The following is a 15,647-nucleotide window of genomic DNA, read 5'->3' on the forward strand; positions in this document are numbered from 1 at the left end:
TAACAATTGAAGTGCAGTGCTGTTGAGGCTCACACGGGCGAAGATGTTTCTCCGGTTACATTGATCAACAGTGTCAAATCCTACCAAGAGATCCAGCCTGACTGGAGTTAAGGGTTGCTGTGGTGGTTATGTTGTCATTTACTACATGCTCATTGGCTTTTACTGCACTTCAGCATGGCCTGAAATATGTGTAATATTTGAGTTAGGAGGAGTTTGTTGATACTCTGCTCCTGTGGTAGGACAATGGATTTATATTTAATGCCTTCCTTAAAAATAGAAATGTGAGTCTGGTCTGTGGTTAGGAAGTACAATGGGGCAACTTCTTTATAGTGTGTTGGCAAAATATTTTTTTTATTTTTATTTTTATTTTTTCACCCCATTTTATAGCACATGATCTAGGCCCAGTGGTGCATCAGGGCATGTTACAATATACATGGGCATTTAATAGCTGATGCTATAATATTTAGCATTTTTTTTAATATAGAGACACGATCATAACAGTGAAACTAGAGTCAACATTGTCTCAGAGAATGGATGTATAGAGATACGAGAGATAGATAACCATATTTAAAGGATTCTACACATGTGGTCACTGATGTTTAAGACTTTCTGTTAAGGCATGTACAATTATGCTAAGGCTTTTATTCAAACAACATGTTTAAACAAGATGGCTAAGTTATTTACGTATAAGCAAGATTTTTAGAGTGTTTTTTAAATGTGGTCATGACAGAGCATTTAATATTTGGGTGCATAGATAATCCTATATCCTTAAAGCATTGCCAGTGAGGGACCTAATAAATATTCAACTTTTCTCAAACAATGAGATTTCAAAGGTGAGACTTTGTGAGTTTCTGAGGTAACACGAGCACCAGGAGGTTTGCATTTTGGGCTCTGTATTTTAGCTGTGTTTATTTTCAAACCTTTGCGTTTGGGCAACACTTTCTGGAAGGAACAACCAACCACAATTGGGGCAGCCTAAGTGAGGTAAAGGAGTCAGCTGCCTTATGTGTGACTGTTTCGAGGTGACAGTTATGAGCGTCTCCTGAGAGGGACTTTATAGCGTGGATAGGAGAATTTTGTATTACTATTTGTTAGCCTTATAGTTGGAGGAACTAAGGAGCCGATTTAAATCCTGGTGGACAGCCCATTGTTCCGCCAGGGTGACAGAGCAAATTAGTCCGTCGCCCTGGTGGGGGAAACCTGCTGTTTGGTGCATGTCTCTGTCAGCATGATTGAGCTCAGCACCAAACAGTTTTCTTTTTTTATTTTTAAAAATGGGATTTCTTTTGAAAAAAAAAAAGAGAAGGCTCCCTTCGACATGGGAGTGGTCTCCCATGGCAAGGGGAGTATTTAGCAATTAAAAACTGACCTGTAGTTTCGCTCATCCAAACTAGAGGGTCTATTAGGATGGTGGACGGACCTGCGTCCGTCCGCCACCCCAGAGGAGGAGGGACCATCCGCAGGGGCAGCGGCGGTCCCTCCGTGCTAATTAGGATGTGACCGCCACCCTGGCGGTCACATCCTGTATATTAAACATTGCGGCGGGTGCTGCTTTAAGCAGCACACGCCGCAATGTTAAAAAAGGCATGTTTACTTTTGCATGCACGAAGCTGCAGGCACCGCGTGGTGCCTGCTACTTCGTGCACGCAAAGGCATAGGGGTACCATAGGTACCCCCAATGTGCACCCCCACCCTCCTTCACCCTGGGGGCCCGCAACGGGCCCCCAAAGTCAACACCGTATGCGGAAATGCCGCAGTGGAAAGGCATAGGAGCACAGCCATCCTAATATGGCTGGCGGTGTCTGATAGACACCGCCAGCCATGTTAGAGCTTTTCCGCCGCGGTCGGAAGGCGACCGTGGCGGAAAAGCGGAGGACTGAAAAAAGATGCCCCAGCCATACTCATCTGGCGGGGGTCTTTTCTCAGTCCGCAGCGGATAATTCACTTCCTCCGGGCCGGCGGTGGCTTCCGCCGGCCCGGAGGATGCGGATTATCCGCTATCATAATGGGCCCCAAAGTGGGTAGAACTACAGGTGTACGTCTGTTGGCCCTTACTTCGCAGGGCCTATTAGGGTGGTTTAAGCAAGGCGGAAATGGAGTTGTCTCTGCTGTGATTAAATTTATTGTCTTCTTGCATCTAAATCAGGCAGGTAAACCATTATCTTGGTGGTATAGATACTCCATTGCTGTTGCTACAGAGTATCTATACTGCCAAGATAAAAATCGCCCTCTGTCTTGAATATGGTGTATCAGGATATGTTATAATACAAACTGTTTGGGACGATGCATGTGAAGTATAATGCTGCTGCTATTTTTTAAATTTTGTTAGCTTTTTCCACTGAAGAGCCATTTTGTAGCATTGTATTTTCCCAGTCAGTGTTTCCTAGGGACCACACAGTAGGTTAATGAATGCTTATTGGCTCGTAAAAAGGTGTTGCTTCTATTGATGATTTTTTAATAGCAGGGGATTTTGCAGCTAAAGGATATATTCTGTGTGACGAGTCTTTCCGGGGTTCAGGTCACTGGGAGTAGGGATTTTAACCATTTACTTTTGTTTTTGAGGTTGGATATTTTGCTTTCTGCTTTTTTTTTGGTGGTACCACAATGCCGAGGGTTTCTATTTTGTAATGTGAACATTACATTTGTATGGGTATTAATGCTCATTTTGTTGGTAGCATTGAAGGACTGTAGGAGCTTATAGTCATTTGTTTTTCCTTTATATTCTTCCAGGATCATGTTTCAGTGTGTTGATAGTGTAGCCTCACAATGAGTGATATTGTTTGATGGCCTTGGTTGTTTGTGGTAGATTGGTCCAGCATGCAGAATATAAATCAGTATGCCAGTACTACCATTGCACTGGAATGGAGGGTGACACGCGAAGAAAGGGATAAATGGAGAAAAATAACCACTGAAGGATTTAGACTTTGTTGTGGGTAGGATCATAGAGGGCTACAGTGTGGGGATCTCACAGTGTGGCTTTTATCTATTTGGTGGCTCAAACTGCCATGAGGTTGAAGACTACTAGAAAGTTGTTGTTTGAGTATTTATTGAATGTCATCATAATGAGATTAGTGAATAATGCAATGAAGGCTTACTTAGAAACATAACATTTTACCAGGTGGTAGATTGTTAGTTGTGATGCTGCTTAGAGAAACAACTGGTTTGTTCCTGGAGAGTGCATTTCTAGTAATTTGTTTTGCATTGTGAGCTTTTATGAGCAGAAGATACAATGTTGGTGGTGTGTGAACGGTAATCAGGAGTTGTGAATGAGAATGTGTGAGATGCAAGCGTTATGAGTGTGTGGAACATTTTGCTATGCATATGACGGTGAGGATTGCATTGTGTGTAAGTGATGTCAGGCATACAGTGGTGGTAAAATGACTTGATTATTAGCCATATGTTATTTCAATTGGCTTATTCCGACCCCTACCAAGACTAAACAGGAGTTGCTCTTATATGTGTCTATTTATATTTGGGTGAGGATGCCTTATGAGAACAGCAAAATACAATTTGGTGAGGTAACAATCTGTTGCAGGTACACTGTACAGTGTATGAATGTGAAACAAGAGAATGTACTCATTGCAATAATGCAATCCATGCTAATTTATCCACCCACCAATTATCACAAGCTGAAAATGTACCAACATTTTCACCAGACTTTGCTTCGTAAAAGGAGCAGTCATATAAATATATTGAGACTAAAGCTTGGTCCAAAAGAAGTAAAAAAGAATGAAGGGAGTTGTTATGGTGAAAGTAATGTTCATATTATTGCCACTGAAAAATCCCTGCAGGGTCATGAATTGATGAGATTTATTTTGAATCTCATGTACCAAGACGGTGTTGCCTGATGAAATTATGCAACTTTGCTTAGGTCCTTATATGGAAATAAAATTTCTCCATAGGGTTTTATATTCTCATCTGTGAGGATTGCCACTCTTGGTGGTAGTTTTCTGAAGCAGCCACCAAAGCAGAGGAGCCGCCACTAGAGCACACTAGTAATATTAATACGCTAAACAAATACAGAAAAATCATATTATACATGTAACCATGTGTTTTGCTGATTATCAAGAACAATATGTATTTTCTGCAGTCTATAATTGTATTTATTCTACAGTGCATTTTGTTGCTATTCCTGGAAGAACATTGACGTATATACATCAATAGCAAAGTGTTTCAACTGAATGTACTGACTGGTTTTGAATAAACTTGCTGTGCTTACCTTTAATCAGGTGAATATGGAAAAACGAACAAACATGAGGCTTAGTGTATATTCTTGTTCTCTCACCATATTTCTTTCTCACTTGCTGAACAATCCTTATATGTTCTCTTTACAGAAGCAGCTGCAGCAATCAGATTGTCAGAATGCACTCATGAAAAAAGTTTTTGATACCTTCTTACTCTTTTTGCAAATAAACCAATCAGTAGCCGCTCTTCAACACGTCTTCTCAGCATTGCGCCTTTTTGTTTGCAAGGTAACTATTCATAATCCATCATGCCATGGTAGAAAATAAATACATATTGCTTAGGTGGAGTATATGTAACCTTCAAACAGATGCATTCCACTGACTTATTAAATATTGAATGGAGCACCTTACTTCATTCAGGACAGTAGCTAAAGAAACTTGTATTCACCTTCGGACCAACTTTTTTAGTGCCAGTGGGATATACGGAATTCATTGCACCTGGTATAAGCTGATACCCCTGGGTTTGGAAGTTATCTTTTCTCATTAATAGCTCTTGCTCTGGGTTTTGTCTTGGTATTGGGGGAATAACATGCATATTTTGTTGGTTACCACAACAAGACCTGCATGTCCCGATAAATTCCAAGCACTTTCCCCTGTTATATTTCTTCAGGCTAGACCTACTGAAATTTAATAGAAGTTGTGAATTGTATCACTCCTGTCTATTACCGGGTGCAGTAAACTTTGTACAACTTAAAATAGTGTGATCCCTATGCAAAAAGTGTTTGCTCAGGGATCACAATTTAACGGGCCACTTATAAATATGTCCTTAGTATTCATGCAGTATTCATGTTTGTATCATTATTGTAATATTTGATAAATGCTTTACATCAATAAGCCAGGCACGCAACAGTGCTTCAGTCTGTCCCATACAAATTGCCGGTGGGCACAGCTGATGGACTTCGCTTCTGTAAAATTCCTGAAGGTTTTTCCAAACGTTTCAAAATTTGCGAACTCCAAAAAGTTTGTAATATGTAAAAAAAGTGGACATCCAACATAACTTCTCTGGTGATTTTAATTCTGCATACCCCCCCCAAAAAATTTCCATCAGGAACTTTGTACAAATGTAGCAACTTTTGCACAATATGAAATGTAGAGCTTGAAAACTTTCAACATATTTACCTTTTAAAAAGAAAATTCAGAATGTTGCCCGCTCAAAACTTTTACAGGAAGAACTCCCTAGCTTAGAATGGATTTTGTAATTAACTTTCAGGCACCTTTTCTAAACTTCAGAACATTTATGAAGATACATTTATGAAGATTGTATTTAAAATATAAATAAGATAATGTTTTAAGAATTGAGAATCCACACCTGTACATGTCTCAGCTTTCATTAGCCATTATTTACTTGCATACAAACTGTATTTGCAGGTAATTCTGTTCATGACAGAATTATCTTTTCATATAGAAGACACACGTGTAATTTTTTAGTACTATAATGAAATCCTGCAATTTCTTTAAATTCAGCTTTCCCCCAAAAACAAATTTCCCTGAATTTCAATAACTAATGCTAAGTAAACTAAAGACGTACACAGAATCTGCACTGACTACTGTAGAAAAAAATCTTAAAATAGTAATTGGGGGTATCTTGAGCCTAGATCTGACTGAAGCATGGACACCTCACTCATGACATGTTTAGGAATGGAAAACATAATATCAGTCATGTACAAATCAATATTAAAAATGTTTTCTTTTGCTTTTACAGTTCCCATCAGCATTCTTTCAAGGGCAGGCGGACTTGTGTGGGTCATTTTGTTATGAAGTCCTGAAATGCTGCAATCACCGCTCACGTTCAACACAGACAGAGGCCTCAGCACTCTTGTACTTCTTCATGAGAAAGAACTTTGAATTTAACAAACAGAAATCAATTGTCAGATCTCATCTTCAAGTGAGTCAATTCTAATGAAATTGAAGGAATTCATTTTAGAAATTTAGAATGGCGGCCCTTGGTAGTAAAATTCAAGAAAAAATCTCCCTCTATGTCATGGTCTTTAATTTGTTTTGTTTAACTGAAATTATTTCCAATTTTGGGAGTTTGTTTCATGAAATAAAAAATGTTCCCAGCTTTACCAAAAAGGCATAGTACCTTCATGGAAGTTTGCTCTCCCTACAATACTGCATATATATCAATCATACTTGGTGCATAGTCCAGTGGGGTAGTGGAAACTAGAGCCTCTGAAACCATTGGCTGCTGGTCACAGGGTCTAATGAAGCCCTTAGTTAACCTAGCACCAACCAATAAGGGTCAGTTAGCAAGAATTGGCTGACTCCCCTAATGAAAAATGGAAATTCAAAAAAGATTGTGCAAGTATCAACACAAGGAGTTTTTTTAAAGAGGATTGTTTGCCAAAAAATACATTTTCAAATGTATGCTGTGAATCTTTAATTGGTCTTAAATTTGTAGTATCAGTGAATGAAAATATATCTTAGGTTTTTGTACTTTCAAATGTTGAGATAGGGACCATATACCGTTGTTAACCATGCAGTCTATCTGACAAAACAATCCCAATCCTGGGTCTGCTTCAAAGCCTGAGATGGCAGTTTACTGAGATCCTTAGTTTTAATAAGACTTTAAACATTTTATAGCTATTCATTACTATAATCAATGTTTAGTCGCTACTTGGTATGCTCTGCTCACACAAAAGTATTTTTTGTGCTGTTTTTTCTGAATGGTATTATTCAGATATGTAAGTTTATTTTAAAATCTACGTTGATGGTTTCGTTTTTGATTATTGTTAGAGGGCATTTCATCCCTCTCATCATTCAGGTCTCAACATTCCTGTGTCTGGGCATACTAAAAACGTGGTTATAAGCATGTTCTGCAAAGATTTTCTCTCCTCTTAGCCCTGGTTAAGGGGCTTCCTCACAACTAATCAGAGCTAGCTACGAAGGGTACTCTACACAGATTATGGTTGAATATATGTTTTTTCTAATACCAATTTGCTCACATATGATTGTGAATATGTGTGTAAAATGTACTTGAATGTATTCAGTTACAGAATACATTCAAAGGGGTAAAGCATTTGCCATATCAACAGTGACTCACACATGAAAATGTTATACTTTCTGCAAGCAATTCCTGGCAGTGGTTAAAAAACCCAGAAGTTTTTCAATGCATTCAGGAGGATACAAGTTTGGAAGTTACACACAGATTTCTCATCTACACATTTGAATAGATCTGTTCCTTCACAGGTGGGTGTCAGAGAAAGGGCCAGGTACCTGCAATTCAAATGAGGTGACCATGTTTATTCATTGTGGGAGTTCACAAAAATTTAGAATGCATATCCCACACCTGCCTGTGCATTTAGACCTACATCTGACTGATCCAGGTGCAAGTGGTGCAGAGAATGTGAGGGAAGCACACATACTCCCTCTTTTTTCTAGGAGATATGCACAAAAGCAAAGCTATTTGACTGAAAAATATTTTTCATGAAGGAGAAAAAGGAAATCATAAGTTATCTCAAGTCAAAATAAAATAAAATGTTCTTTTGGATCACTTGGTCTTGAAAATGTACATCTTATGCTCTGAGTAGATGTGATTCATCTTACTGTGAATTTTAAAAAAAATATTTTAGTAACCAATCACATTTTATATATTTGGGGTACATTTATTGGGTGATCTTGAAATAGCAGCATAAGGGGGAGTTGTTAATTTTCTCACCTTTTGTCTATATTACAGCTCATCAAAGCAGTAAGTCAGTTGATAGCAGATGCAGGTATTGGAGGATCAAGGTTTCAGCATTCACTTGCCATTATAAATAATTTTGCTAATGGAGACAAACAAATGAAGGTAAGGAGTGGCATTAGTTGGAAAAATGTTCTTCCTTTCATTCATTTCACAATTTGATTTGGTTTCCATTCAGTTTACACACACAATCTAATATGTCATTACTTTCAAATAATATAATCGAAATATACAAACCTTAAAATATATGATTGGCTTAAAAGTATTCTTTTGCAAGTAAATCAGGCATGATAGTTTCAGGCATTTGTTAAAGACTCATCTCTTTTAATGAACTTTGTACCATCTCTTAATGTCAGCTACACTTTAACAATCCAGTGCCTAGAGACCTAAGTTAAAAATACCACAATACTTATGTTTCTTTTTACTAACTCATTCACTCTAAATGTTTCACCTCTCTTCCTACACATATCCTGAATAAGGAATTAAAAAATACAACAACATGATTCTCATAAAAGTGATTGCGATTTTTCTTTCATAGAGCAATCCTTTCCCTATTGAGGTCAAAGATTTGACCAAACGCATAAGAACGGTTCTGATGGCCACGGCTCAGATGAAGGAACATGAGAAGGACCCGGAGATGCTGGTAGACTTACAATACAGCCTTGCAAATTCTTATGCAAGCACACCAGAACTGCGCAGAACATGGCTCGAAAGTATGGCAAAGATTCATGTCAGAAATGGTGATTTATCTGAGGTAAATATTCACAGTTCAATGGATTTCATATCTCACAGCCTAATTTTGTGTTGATTTAGCTCTTTCTAATTATGTGTTTTAAAATGGCACGGTGACAGTAATTTGTATAAAATGATTAGAGCAAACAATATTACTGCATTTGAAATAGAGCAACGTGGATATGCTGTACACACATCATTGGCTTATATAGTTCTATTTGTCCAACCAGTGAATAATGATGGAAGATAGATATCTTAAAATCGATGTGCCCACCAAGAAACGTGTAGGTCACAGTTTAAATTCTGACAGAATACCCTCGCTCCATCTTACTGAAATTGTTAAAAAGAAAAGGACTAAATTGGGCAAAAATATATCTGACATTTGATCATTCACTTTGCGGTGTGCTGTCAATCATAAGTTTTTATTATCAAGTCAATTCAAAATAACTTTATTCTGTACCAAGACCACAAATGTTTGACCAACAGATTTTACAGGTTAAAAGTTTACATATCCTTATTAATAAAATCAGATAAATTAATTAACTATCATCAACCATAACATTTCATAATAATTAAAATTACACGGTAAAAGATTTTTCTCATTCTGTTTGTTTGCTATTGTTCATAATGTTTTATAATGGCCATTGCAACTTTGATATAATTGGAGACCGCAATACAGATAACAGGAGTAGCCAATGATTGCAAATATTGGAACCTATCAACGGATGTACAGGGCCGGATAGCCCTTAAAAGTGGTTCTAAAAAGTTTCCCATTGGTTCTTTGTAGAGTCATTATTATCATTCATATTACTATCATGTTAATTAAACAAAAAGTTTCACAGGAGATAGTGGGTAATCATATCAATTTGTAAGTGAATTGTAAGATCTCACTGTACGTAATCCCTGTTAAAACATGGTAGGTGCACCTGAATTTATCTGTACTCCACAAAACACTGTCAGAGGATCACACAGAGATGTACCAAAGTTTCCGCAATAATACCTTCAACCTACTGCCTAATAACACTGGCCAGGCTGAGGAATTAGATCCTGATTTATACACTGGCATCGAGGGAAATCTGTTGCAATGGCGATGGAGTTCCCGCCTTGCCACCATTTTGGTCCATCCACCCCATTTAAATTCAGGTGAACCATAGATTGATGATGGTTGCGAATACTCTTTCTGTGCCGTGGTCAAAGTCCTCCAACGGAGTAAAGGCAGTTGGAGGTTTGTTTATATCTCCAACCACCTAATTTAGATGGTGGACTTACAGCTGTTTTTTTTTGGAGAAGAAGAGAGAGGGAGAACATGGCGGCCGGAAGCTAAACGGCTGCGGGCGAGCTCCTCCGATGTGTACCATGGATTCTGCAACGGACCCCCGCAATCGATTGCAGTAGGCTTTTTTTTTTGGTTTCTTAAAAAAATCGGCAGGATGGTGATATTTAATTTCGGACTACTGACCTTAGCATCCTAATCTTTTCACTTTGAAACTACCCGCTGCCTCCACGCTTCATTCTGTAAGCATCCTAGTGTATTTCGCGTCCTGCGTCCCCCGGCTCCCCCGCCGTGTCTTCATTCGGGCCGCGGCCGATTTTCTCCCCGACTTTTTCCCCGTAATTTACCTGGTGGAGCACCCCTAAGGCCGGATGGTGTTGGGGGGGTATCTGCCTGTGCTCCCTGGAGTGCCACCGCCGCGGGTTGCAAGCGCAGCACAGGAGCTGAGGCGGCAGCACATCCTTCGCCTGTGGACCCGGGTTCATGGCGGCAGAGTCAGCACCTGTCATTCCGGCGAGGGATTAGTCTGCCAAGATTCGAGAGGCGGTTCGACCGTGAAACTAGTCGGACCAAGTGCTGCTGTTGACTGTGCGTTTTCGGGGCTCGAGGCAGTGAGAGACGGGGTTAAGTGGTATTCACTTGATGAGCGGAGGGGATTGTTAGCTTTTCCCTGCCTGATTGGGGCTTGTGACTCGGTTTCTCGGACACCTTTGGAGGTTGAGGAAGGCGAGGCATTCGACATTAAGCGGTGTTTTGATGAGGAGCTCTGACCTTCACAGCAGGGGAGGTATTGGGGTTGCATGGAGAAGGGTGGGCAGAGTATTTTGAATCGTGCCCATAGTAGTGCCAAAGGTCAGCAAAGCTTAAGATCAACTGTGTGCTGATATACACTACGAAACAGAGCAGTGAAGATAGACACTGCTGTGGTCCAGGGGGTCTTGCCCTCCGTTACGGAGGTAAAATTCACAGCTAGGCGGTGCGAGAAAGAAGACACCACGGAGAGCAGTACACTGGGTGGAACAAGAGGGAAAGGCAGGGTCAAAAAACCCTGTCTTCCAAAGTAAAAGTTACTCCCTCGTTGAAGACCTTTTATATGGTCTTAACTACTCCTTCAGATAAGAATAAAAAAGGGAGTAACATGTCAACTTCTACTGCCCAGGTGGCGCACCCGCAGCGTCTCCCTCTGCAGAAGGAGACCACTGTGCTAACAACCCTGATTCCACCGCCCGTTGGGGGAATAGATGGCCCGTGTACAACCATTGAACAACCTGTCATCGTCCACCCTTCTATAGACATCTCCAATCGCTATTTGGCCCTTGAGAGTCAAGGAGATCAAGGTCTGGATCCCGACCTTCTACAACCAATGGAAAAGGATGACGTAGTCGAGGTTCTATTTCCCTTAACCCTGGCCCTCCGGGAATCCAAGACGTGCAAAAAAAGGATCCCTTAAATGCAGAGGGAGGTGGAGCTGGAATTGGATCCCTAGCAGACATCTTAATCGCATTAAAGGACGACATTGGAAGAAGATTTACTATCTCCGAATAAAACCAAGCTGAAATTAAATCTTCATGTGAGGTGTTAACTAAAAAAGTTGGAGAAATCTCACAAAGAACTGATGCTTTAGAACTTGAAATTCCGAATATAAAGGAATCATTACATAGCTCCTCCGCAAAAATAGACAAACTAGTTCTCCAGAATAGAGATTTGAAGGATGATATCGAGCGTCTCGAGAATCATGCCAGAAAGAACAATCTGAAGATACTAAATGTTCCCGAGGACTTGGAAGGGGGTGACATTAAAAACTTTGTGATTACTCTCCTTAAAGATTCAATCCTTAAAGACTTCCCAGAAGTTAACCTAGCCAGCGACATTCAGCGTGTCCTCCGAGATCCATATAAGAGGAGTTCGACAAACCCCAAGCCAAGAAAAATCCTAGTGAATTTTTTAACGTATTCATTAAAGGAGAAAATCTTAACCCTTGAATTGAAGGCAGGCCCAGTCAAACGTACATCTTCTGCTAGCCAATTTTCCTTTTCCATTAGGTTGGATGTCTCACACATTACAGCGACAAGGCAGTGGGAGTTGAGCAAAAGGATGTCAATCCTGAGCTCACTGGGGGCTAAGGTACAATTAAGATTCCCAGCCTCGCTTCGAATAATGTGGAACAGCCACATGTATATTATGCGCCATGTTGAAGAGGTAGATACCCTCATAGAAGAAATTAAAAATAAAAGTGAGGTGTAGTATGCGGAACAAACTTTTAGGCAGAATCACCATTAAATCACCTAGTTGACATTACATGTAGGGGTCTAACAGTTTAGACGTATAATGGTCTGATAGACATCCAGGGGGGGTCTCGCCCATAGGGCTTTTGCCTGGTATAATAGGGGGTTCCCCTGGGATGGGAAGAAGGGGCAAAGGGGATGGTATGGGTGGAGGGCGGGGGGGAGCACGGTTGGGGTTGCAGTGGGAAAAAAAATATATATATCCTCAGTCTCGCATCTATAACTTTGAAGCCATCATTAGAATGTTTGATTATTTCTGGGTACCCTAGGGAAATAGGCTGTTTGAATGAGTAGTTCAATTAAATGTAGCTCCTGGAACATCAATGGGCTCAGATGTCCATGCAGGGAATGGTTGATTATGAAGTATTTGGAACAGTCTTCCGCTCAGGTGTTTATGCTCCAGGAGACACAACTGAGTTACTCGGAGTCCAGGTTGACTTTTGGTAAATATCGTTGGCTTGAGTCTTTTTGTACCTCTGAGCAGTCTACGCATAATAAGGGGGTGGGGATCCTGATCAGATCAGGGGCAAATGGTAGTATTAAATCTGTTATCTCGGACCAGTCAGGGAGGTGGATAATAGCATTGGTTGACATAGGGGGGACTGAGCTTACTGTCGTCTCCTTTTACGGCCCAAATGTTGATGATCCAACACATCTCTGTAATATGCAATCCAATCTGATTGGAACCAACACTCCAATAGTTATCGTAGGCGACTTTAATGTTCTCTTCGACCCGTTACGGGACAGGTCTAACCATAGTCAACACATCTAGTGATAGGGATGTATGAAGTTACAACGCAGGCTATTACAACGCCTGCCTTTACAACGCGGTTTTTACATCGCAAACCTTTACAACGCATAGCGCTTAGAGGTGCTGGATAGTGATAAGTTTAATTTTCTATTCCAACTCCAGTCCCCGTGGACACTAGGGAAGGTGTTGGATAGAAAATTAAACGTATTCCCTATCCTAGAGCGCCCCCCAGTGCAATGCGTTGTAATGGTTTGCGTTGTAATGACCGCGTTGTAATGGTAGTGCGTTGTAAAAGTTTTGTTGTAAAGGTTGTTCACCTAGTGATAGATTTACCCAACTAAATGCAGATCTGGATCATCTGCGTCAAGAATATAGGGGCAAACTGGAATTAAAAGATAAAGCTCAGTGGTAATCAAACAATATGCAACATTTTGAATATGGTGAAAAGGCTGGGGCTCTTTTAGCTTGGAAGGCGCGGGTTGAGCGCTCCAAGAACAACATAAGCAAGCTAATTATTGACGACAATGGGACAACATCATAGAAGCAGGTGGATATGCAAAGTTGTCTCATAGCTTTGTTCTCTAACCTTTATAGAGAAGAGAATACCTCTGACTCAGAGTCTATTAAAAACTGGATGGAATCTAAAAATCTTCCAGTTCTTGCAGAAGGAGGTTGTGCCTCCCTTGATGCTCCCTTTACAGAAAGTGAGGTAAAAATCTACATCAATAAGGTTTAGAACATTAAGGACGCAGGGACCGACGCCCTCCCAGGTGAGATATATAAATCTCTCCAGGATGAACTAATTCCGAGGCTGTGTGATCTATTTAACTATGTCTATAGCCCTGATGGGAGAGTCCCAAACTCTTGGAAGGAGGCAACGATTATCCTTATCTTAAAACCAGGAAAGGATCGAATTAAAGTTGATTCCTATAGCCCCATCTCCCTGCTAAATGTCGACTATAAAATCTTTATGAAAATGTTAGCAGGGAGATTGGTTAAGTTGGTCCCTCAGTTGGTTCACACTGACCAGAAGGGCTTTATTCCAGGGAGGTTCATTCAGGAACTGACTTTATAGTTAATTGGGAGTATAGCCTTGGCAGTCGCTAATTCCATGCCCCTGGCTGTTGCTGCATTTGACGCGGCTCAAGCTTTTGATCGTGTTAGCTGGACCTTTTTGTGGGAAACATTAAGGACAATGGGATTTGGCCCTACGTTTATACAGACATTAATCAACTGCTACCAGGGAGCATCAGCATCGATTCTCCTCAATGGAGTGTTAACATCTAGCTTTAATATAATGAGAGGAACAAGGCAGGGCTGCCCCATCTCGCCCTTGCTGTTTGATTTATATATAGAGCCCTTAGCTCAATCTATGAGACTTAATTAACCAATTACACCTTTCATTTCTAATCATTACAATAGTAAATTAGCTCTATACGCCGACGATCTCCTCCTTTATACAGACAATCCAGCAGAAGTTCTCCCCAGAGTGGAGGCACTATTGGAGGAATTTGGTCTATATTCTGGATATCTGGCGAATTCCTCCAAAACAGAGATAATGTGTTGGCATGTTCACAATTGGAGTGGGAAAGTAAGCCAAGAATTTAGGTATCTTGGGATAACAATAGTTAAGGACATAGAGGATATACCTAAAATCAACCTTAAAAAGGTCTCTAAAGAGATCGATCGCCTCTTTTTAAGATGGAAACACCTGCCTTAAACAATATATGGCAGGGTAAACCTGGTCACAATGGTCATTTTGCCTAAATTGACCTATCTTTTCAGTACAATCCCCCTTGATTTTCCAGATAAAGAGTTGAGTTTAATCCAAGGGAAAATTGGAAGTTTTATCTGGGCGAATAAAAATGCAAGGCTCTCATGGAAAAAACTAAGGCGTAGGCTCCTGAAAGGAGGTTTAGCACTCCCCGATATCCATTGCTATCTACTTGCCTTTCAGTTTAAAAACATTCGGTCATTACTGGGCAGTACAGGAGATTCTAATTGGGGGAAGCTGTTAACTGAGATGACTTTCTTAGAGGGCGGGGGAGTAGGTTTTCTCTATAAATTTGGTGCTCCGAAGTTTTTTAAAAGGGTTTGGTTGAAAGTTTTAAAGTCCGCTTTAAATCTATGGTATAGAGTCAGGAAACAATGGGGGATTAGATATTATTCAGATTTGTATCCTATATGGGACTCCCCCGGCCTACCTGCATGTTTTAAGGATAGCCTCTCCTTACCCATCAAGATTGCGGGCATTACAATCTGGTCGGACCTTCTATCCACTGATGGTATTCATCCTTGGGAAGTGTTAAAATCAAAATTCGGGGACTCTTTCTCAAGATCTAAGTATTTACAATTAAGCTCTTGGTTTATAGCAGAGAAAGATTCCATAGGAGGAAATTGGGAAATTGAGTCACGGTGCCAGAATACAAATACCATCAAGAAGGAGGTGGGGTTTTTATATATATAGCTTGTCGAGGCCGAGGATATAAAATGTCCCCCACATCATTTAATTTGGAATATGCCAGACTTGCAAGCCGACGCCATTGAACTCTCCGAGCCCTCTCTCAAGTTCTTGTATAAATCAATTAACCCCGCCTCTTTGAAAAAGAATAATTTCTTTGTTTTAAATAGACTATATTATACACCAAAGAAGATAGCCAAATTTGCCCCCCTTTCCGCC

General features: G+C 40.3%; 1 protein-coding gene across 7 annotated transcripts in view; it reads left to right on the forward strand.

The window, feature by feature from the left end:
- The window catches only part of DOCK10 (dedicator of cytokinesis 10), a 1,735,912-nt gene that overhangs the window by 1,528,804 nt on the left and 191,461 nt on the right, over positions 1–15,647 (forward strand). For all 7 annotated transcript variants that reach the window (XM_078665953.1, XM_078665951.1, XM_078665949.1 and 4 more), the window contains exons 42-45: positions 4,335–4,472; positions 5,947–6,129; positions 7,921–8,031; positions 8,465–8,680. In XM_078665953.1, the coding sequence (XP_078522079.1) occupies positions 4,335–4,472; positions 5,947–6,129; positions 7,921–8,031; positions 8,465–8,680 (648 nt within the window). The remainder of the gene's footprint in view (positions 1–4,334; positions 4,473–5,946; positions 6,130–7,920; positions 8,032–8,464; positions 8,681–15,647) is intronic.

The sequence above is a fragment of the Lissotriton helveticus genome, chromosome 11, assembly GCF_964261635.1.
Source record: "Lissotriton helveticus chromosome 11, aLisHel1.1, whole genome shotgun sequence".
NCBI lineage: Eukaryota > Metazoa > Chordata > Amphibia > Caudata > Salamandridae > Lissotriton > Lissotriton helveticus.